The sequence below is a fragment of the Notothenia coriiceps genome, unplaced genomic scaffold (genome assembly GCF_000735185.1).
Source record: "Notothenia coriiceps isolate Sejong01 unplaced genomic scaffold, NC01 NC01_scaffold00038534, whole genome shotgun sequence".
Classification (NCBI taxonomy): domain Eukaryota; kingdom Metazoa; phylum Chordata; class Actinopteri; order Perciformes; family Nototheniidae; genus Notothenia; species Notothenia coriiceps.
In genome coordinates this window covers 46,535-54,447 of record NW_011371235.1, presented here as the reverse complement: position 1 = coordinate 54,447, position 7,913 = coordinate 46,535, and the positions used below count along the sequence as shown (strand labels likewise).

At 47.7% G+C, this 7,913-nt stretch overlaps 1 protein-coding gene across 1 annotated transcript in view; it reads right to left on the bottom strand.

The window, feature by feature from the left end:
• The window catches only part of LOC104968267 (ataxin-1-like), a 17,072-nt gene extending 10,229 nt beyond the window's left edge, over positions 1–6,843 (bottom strand). The window contains exons 1-2 of the mRNA XM_010797848.1: positions 6,486–6,843; positions 344–2,369 (exon numbers count right to left, since the gene is read on the bottom strand). Coding sequence (XP_010796150.1) covers positions 344–2,131 — 1,788 coding nt within the window. The 5' untranslated portion in view covers positions 2,132–2,369; positions 6,486–6,843. The remainder of the gene's footprint in view (positions 1–343; positions 2,370–6,485) is intronic.
• Positions 6,844–7,913: the final 1,070 nt, after the last annotated feature.

The window sequence follows — 7,913 nt, the reverse complement described above, 5'->3', positions numbered from 1 at the left end:
CGACAACAGGGCATGTTTGGTTTTTCTTTGAGGGAAATAGTTTTTTTGAAGCTGTTGTTGGCCTGTGGAAAAATGTAATCATAAGAAATGACTCCAGAAAAGCTGCAGATAGAGCCATAAGAAATGAATGCAACTGATTATTTAATGTTTAATGTTGTTTTTATAGGCAATCAGTTAAGCTTTGTTAGTTCCAGGTGTAATATGTGCAATAAATTCATTTCAATACGTTTTGCAATAAACATTGAACCAGTCCGGCCCTCGACTAGTACTGATTTTTTTATTTTGGCCCACTGTGTATTTGAGTTTGACACCCCTCTAGAATGATGAATAAGGAAAAGCTTACCTGGGCTTTGAGCTCTCCCACAGAGAACTGTATGACCACAGCATTAGGACTCTGCCCGTTGTCAATACGCTCCACAGTGCTCGAGTCAATCTTCAGCTCACTGCTTATCTCAGCACTCTGGATGAAGTCCTCCGTTTTCAGATCCTCCACGCGCTTCAGCTCCCCATCGGCCAGCTGGATGATGGAGCCTCGCATGAAGAATGGAGGAAGCGCCACAGGGGAAGAAGGAGGGGAGACGGAGTGGGAGGCTTGGATGGAAACATGGGTGGGACTGGGGACGGGAGCAGGGGTCGGGGAGGGCATTGACACCGCCACGGGAGCCGGGTTTGAAGGCAGGACTGGCATCGGCGGTGCCGGAGCGACGGCAGGGGGTTGTTGGCTTCCATCTGGCCCAAGAGCCTCACACTTGGACAGAGCTGTGGCCAGATAGGCATGTGGCATGGCAGTGGAGATCTGAGGGGTGGTTGTAGCAGTAACAGTACGACTAACCTCAATTTCTGTGCCGTTATTGGTGCCGCTGACTGGGATGAGAAGGGACTGACCGCTCGGGATGACCAGGTGCTGAGGCAGTGCCGCATGGTAGCTGACACCATGCTGATTTGCACTGGTGATATAGCCAATGATAGGTGGCTGTGTGGAGGAGTAGAGGTTGGCTGGCATCTCCTCGTGGGGAAGAGTGGTCTGGATGACTGTGTGAGGAGCAACTGATTTAACCAAATCTGAGGAAGAGAGGGAGGTGAAGGAAGAAGATCTGGACACTGGTTTCCCCAAGATGATGCCTCCTTTCTCAGTCTGGACGAAGGAGATCTTATTTGTGCCACAGTCACGGTCTGCTCCGTGGTTGGGCTGGGCCACCAGAACCAGGGAGGTCTGGAGTCCTCCATGGTTGTGACCGTAATCTGCAGGAAGGAGGATGTGTCTCGCCTCATAGCTGTGGACCTGGTGATGGTTCAAATGATGACTGTGAGTTTTAGTCTGTTTCATAACCTCTAGTTCCCCGTTCAGTAAACCCTTACCATGCCCTTCTGGTCTCTTTCCTATTGAACCATCTGCATACTGAACCAAGAGCTGAGAGGGAGCCAGGGTGAGCGTTTGAGGGAGGACGGTTGTGTGAGGGTGGAGCTGGAGGTGGGCGGTCTGTGAAGACATTGTGTTTCCGCTGACAGTCAGAGGTGTTCTGCTGTCCAGATGAATGTACTGGCTGGTGACCTGGGGAGAGCTCGGAAGTGACACCGGAGTCAGTTCTGTGGGAGAAAGGCCTATTTGAAACTGCTGCTCCCCTTTGTTGTTGGGGGAGATGAGAGCAGTGGTGTAACCATCGAGATGGGAACGCTGTCCTATGGTAGAGCTGTTATGTGCACAGCTAGCATTGGCTGAGATGATGTGAGAGGAGATGTAGCCGGCGTAGGGTCCGGAGCTGATGAACTGAACGTTGGGTCCCAGCTGAGCGAACTGGATAGTCCCGGCCTGCTGGGGCATGGCGGTGGGGTAAACTGCCGGCAGAGAGGTGAGGGGCACTGCAGACAGAGGAGCGGCCGAGGAATAGATAGAAGTGGCAGGAGAAGAGGAGGAAGCTGAGGAAATCGTACATCTCGGGCTCTCTGCGTCCCTGGACCTGCAGCGTTCACTGGCTACACTTGCCAGCCAAGCTAGGTTCTCGGTGTGGGGACTGTCGGCCATCACCGCAGCTGGAGGGGCTGCCACCACCACCGGCCTTTGCTCCAGAGCCAGGATCTCACGCTTCTTTGGTGGCAGGCATCCATTACTGCGCTCTTGATTGGATTTCATTGTGCCAGCGTGGTTTTAATATTCCCAGGTAGTAATTCTAACTCTTTCTCTCTGCTCCACTCAATGGTTATAAGCAGCCTTTCTGTGATCTGTGTGGCTCGATTTGTTTTCACTGGTCGACAGCTCCAGGTCTCAGACCAGAGAAGATGGAATCACTCCAGCTCACAAAATGAGCTCCATAGACTTCATGAGGAATCATCTCTGACAGATCCACCTCCTCCACGATGTCGTCAAGAATCTGATGGGAGAAAAGAATCTAAAATCAGACAATCAGGTACCAGTACATAACAAGTCCAAATCCTAATACTAAACCGATGTTTGTTGCCCTCTTTGACAGCTTCCGTATCGATTAACTTAATTTAGCTTGACTTGATTTTATGTTCAATTCAATCTTATTATATATGGATTGCACTGGCGAACTAGCTCTCATAGCACAGCCTGTAGTTGTGAACCATTATCACAAACTGTGCCTACAAATGCATAACAGCAAACAACCAAAAAGTTGTTCTTTGTATCGCAACAAGGCGGGTATAAAGACAAAATCGGATATTTGTATGTATTTGTATTACAGTGGCTTAAGGATCGATTACCTATCCCTGAATAAACCCACAACTGCTTTTTTTTATAGATATTTGACATTAGATTCAATCATAACATTAAGAACAACTGATAAGCTCGACAAAATAACTGCAGGAAGTTTGGGTAAGACGAGCAATTTGGATGAGTTTTGACCAGTTAATTTCCTGAGTAAAAGTGTTCCGGTTTTATATTACAAATATAATACAATTATCAGTATGTGTCCAGTTTTTCTTTATTATTATAAAAAAAAAATCCTACATACATAATATAATAATTTTTTACATAAATCAGTTTAAATAATTGCTTGGCCATCCCCCCATCAAGTATTCATATAAAGCTTGTGTTTAGGTGTTCAGCATGACATTTACTGTGAGATTTCTTTTTTAAAACACGTTTGAACCACTGAAAATCAAAAGACCTTGCGAACCCCCATAAAGCGTTGGCCAACCCAAAGTTCAGAACTAGTAGTCCAATGCATGCAACCTCGAAAGATGTCCCTTACGTTTTTCCACACTCACCTACCCTTTAACATTAGTAGTGATATATGACATACAGGAAAGTACAGCATTGTGTCATCATTTACATAACATGTAAAAGTGCTCGTTCATGTTTTCACCACCAGGGAGGAGTTTCCTGAAATGCGGTGTGTGTGTGTGTGTGTGTGTGTGTGTGTGTGTGTGTGTGTGTGTGTGTGTGTGTGTGTGTGTGTGTGTGTGTGTGTGTGTGTGTGTGTGTCTGTGTATGCTCATCTGTACAGGGTAAGTGTATGTGCGTTGCTGTCGACTGTTATCTCGCTCCAAGCTCTAGGGTAAGAAAGCAGAACAGAGCGAACGGATAACAACACTGAGTAAAAGCCTCAAAGGAGCTCATGTCTTTGTTTTAACTCTCCCCTGCCATGCTTTAAGTCAGTGGGGCTACTGTAAATATAACATCCACCTTCACACAGGAACTCTGGGTGAATGGGCAAATCCGAAAAACAAAGTGAAAACAATATGGCTGCAAATTTGATTATGGAACATTCGGCAAGAAGCATAAATGGCCTCACAGAAGTGCTTGACAATATTTTAACAATGGCTTTCCGCTGTTCCCTGTTTGAGTTGTGTTTCAAAGCTCAAGGAAATTCGAAAGGGGACAACAACATGCATGTGGTTAGGTGAGGGAAGACTGAAGGCTGTGTACTGCAAAGGCTCTTTCCTTACTCTCAGCAACAACAAAAAACATGGGAAGTACAGTGGAACTGATGATGTATATAAGGTTTTTTAATGAACAGCAGCTTTTCAAAGTTTGAGTGCAGGGTCACCCCAAAATTCAGTATTGTATACTGTAGAGTAATATATGCATAACATAGCTACAACGTGCACACCCAAGAGAAAATAAACAATGTGCAATACATCTATTATTTCCACAACAGTGACATGCAGCCTGTAGCTTTCTATACGATTTATTTTCCAGATTGACTGTTCCTTCCTGCAGGCTTATCTGCGGGTCAATGCACACGACTCTGAGTTGTTCATTAACCAGAAGCACCACAGAGATGGAGTGTATGACACACACACACATTCATCCATTCATTTTTCTCCCCCCTACATTCCATTCAAAGGTGCCGGTCCATTTGTCAGTCCTATATTGTATTTTCATATAACAGAGGAGGTTCACTACAGCAGACAGCCAGAGACGTGTTACATAAAGACAGAGTGAGGGAAAACACAGAAGGAAGCCTTGGTGAATTTCTTTGTAGATGCATCTACCTCTAATGTTAGCTTTGACAAGGTCACCGCATCTAAAAGCAGTGAAAGCCTCCTTGCAATTCATCTAACCATACAGCCTTGTAGATCTACCAGATGTAACAAAGGGGGGAGAGCAGAGCAGAGCTGGAGAGAAACAGAATCAGAAAGAGGAGAGTGGGGGGGAGGAGAGGGAGAATAGCAATGTAAGATGACAGAACTGTGTAGAAGGAGGAAAGGGAGTATACTGTGTAAAAGGAGGAAAGGGAGTATGGGGGGGCGGGGGGGGAGAAAAAGAAGATTAGGGATTGAGAATGAGGGAGAAATCATGGTGAATAGGAAGAAGAAGAGTGCTGCTTCTCCTGACCCACATTGAGCGACGCCTGCAGCATCAGAGCGCCATAGCCTCCGCCTGGCTGAGAGATTCCCGATCAGCCGCCACTACAGCCTGAGCTACAGTGTGCGGCATCGCTTAGTGGCAACAACCCCACCTCGGCAACGGCGTGTCAACACTGTAATGACATCACATCTGAAGCACAAGTACCTCCTATGATTATAGCACCATAGGAAGTCAGCAGGATCTACTTTCACTCCCAATGTAACTGTCAACAGATTGGACAGCCAGCTCTCAGTGACGGTGTCTTTCTTTCCCTCGTATGACCCGTACACAGCACTCTCTGCACATGGTCACATACAGCGCAGCAGCCAAAACATTTTCCAGCGTCGGCCTATTATTAGAACACTGACACCAACAAGCATACGGCCTGTGTGATACTATGGAGAACAAAGGCGAGCTTTCAAGACATGACCAGCATGTCACAAAGAGCCAGACAGCACTACAGCCCTGAGTCAGACCCCTGGCCCACGACTGTCACCTCTAAGACAGATTTGAAGGGATGACAACAGAGAGTGAGCGGGGACAGGACTCTGTCTGTTTTGCTCATCACACTGATGCTTTTCAGCTCTAACAGAGTGATCGAACCAGCCTTGCCTGTGATCCTTCTACATACTCCAAACCAGAGGAATCGCCATCACCATGCATGCAGGCAAAGGAGCAGAATAGATGTTCTCATTCAACCTCCTCTCTGTTGTCTCCAGGTGAGAGGCCCCCCCTCGCAGCAGAGTTACATCTCCGATCTCAAGCAGCAGTCCCCACCTTCTCTCCCTCCCGCCTGAGCACCACTATTTACTCCTCGCATTGATCCACACACGGCTTCATGGCAATAACATTTCTCTGCAGTAGGATGATGCAGGGGGAGCGATAGAAAGGCAACAACCTCATTTAGTGATAAAAGATGCAGGACATTCATGCATAAGGCTAATGCAATGACCCTGGAGTGATACGCCTGTTGTCACTCCTGCTATGCATCATGTTTCACCTGCTGCACCAGTCATAGATACACAGTGAAAACCCCGTACAGCAAATGGCTATATATAGAAAACAAAAACATAATTATCAATCTGAGCTCTGCCATGAAACAGAGGGGGAGGTACTGTGGAAGACAATATTACGTGCGTGCATGTGTGATTTGCTGCATACAAACTAGACCTCCCTTCTGCACATTTACAAACAGAGCGGCTTCAAACACAGATCAATACAGTGTATGGCTTATTCTAATACACAAAAGAGCCATTTTACTGCTGCCCCTTCTCTGCACAACAGTAGGGCCTGTGCCTTTAAGAGGCGGACCGGCCGTGTGGCAGACTAAAGCAGACAGTAGGAAAAGGCAGTGGGCTCAGGCTGTTTGTCTTTACAATGACTCCAGAGTTCTGCCTCACTGTCCGACACACACCAATCACACAGTACACAAGCAGAGCGGGCATCCCTCTCCACGAGCAGCCCCGACCAAACAGGGTCAATGCTGCTGAATCCCACTACGGTGACTCTGGACAAATGCTTTGACCGTAGCCTCCGGGTGTTTTACAATGACAGAGAGAGCGCATTAGTGTAGTAGCAGGGCAGAAAATACTACTGTGCCACAAATCAAGAGGAAAAGACAACCCACCACCCCTCCTCCCCTCCTCTGGTTAGAGTACTAAGAATAGCTCACCAGTCTCTCCACAGCCACTGCTTGCAGAGCATGTCCAAGGATTCTTCCTGCCTCTCAGTGTATGTGTGTGTGTTGGAGACGTGTTTCTGAGGAGTCCTCTTCCTGAATCTCTCCTTTGTGCCACTCTCCTCTACTGCAGCCTGTGCTGTGGCTGCTCCAGCTCTGCCTCCCTCTCTGGACTCTCGTGTTTGGAGGCAACGCTGCCCCTGCAACGGGCTGACGGTGGAGGAAGTTCCCCACTGCTGAAGCTCACACCACGTCCTGCGTTCAAGGCAGCTCCAACGCGTGTTATGCAAGGCCACCAGACCGCCAGCTCCCTCTCTGCCTGGCTGCTTCTCTCTCTCCGTTTCTGCCTCTCTCCCTTTCCCTCCCTCCCTCCCTCCTATTTCTTTCTCTCTCTCTCAGTACTCCACTGACACAGCTCCTCCCCCAGCCAGCCTCATCAGCCGCATCAGGTATTCATTCAAAAAAACACACTCTACTTGGCTTAGAGCCCAGACTACGCTCACACAGAGAGGGAAGGAGGGGGAGGGAGCAACAGACGGAGGGTGAGAGAGCAATAGAGAGAGAGAGAGAGAGAGAGCTGGAGATCCAGAAACATTTGCTCAGACAGACATACTGCATGTATGTGAATAACTGTGGGATATATGCAGAGACACCAATGACACATGCACGTACGCAAACCGACTAAGGATTAAATTGTTCAGTGTGTTGGCACGTCAAATCTGTTTTAATGCACAGCTTCCTCCTTGTTCATTTTCATATGCATTTTCCCTGCAGAGACAAATCTCTTCCTAATCTGTCCTGTGAGCTGCTCTACAATTACAGTCTCAACCTCTATCCAGCTGCAAAGTGAGAGTACCCTGCCATCCCCTCATGTCTCCTCAGGCCTCCCCATCTCTCCCCCCAGAGATATTTCCCTCAGTGCAGAGAGGCAGCGCTGATAAACACCCCCCCCGCCCAGCCGCCACTTGGCACTGACGCCCTCCTCACCCGAAGGCCTCCTCCTTATCCTGTAAAGCACACAGCGGAAAGAGCCAGACTGCAATGGGCTTCAGCATCAGGCCAGAGCCAGCTATCTGCTCCTCTGCAGACAGGACAAGCAGGGTGTCCTCCATGCACTGCATACTGGGGGAAACTCAGACAATGCTACCAATCACACATTGCTGCTGCTTCTACAAAATAAGCCTTGTAATGTACATAGCTAAACACAATGTTGTGCATTATATCATGACTAAATTGACTACATAAAATTGCATTTATCTCACACCCACACCCACACACACACACCCCAACTGATATCTTTGTATAGAAAGGCAGTCAGTCCATCCCAATCTGCTGAAGTCCCTTGTGAGTACACAGTGATAGTTTTCGGCTCGACCCCATTACCTTTTTTTTTACATTTGACAAGCATAAGGCAATTAAGAT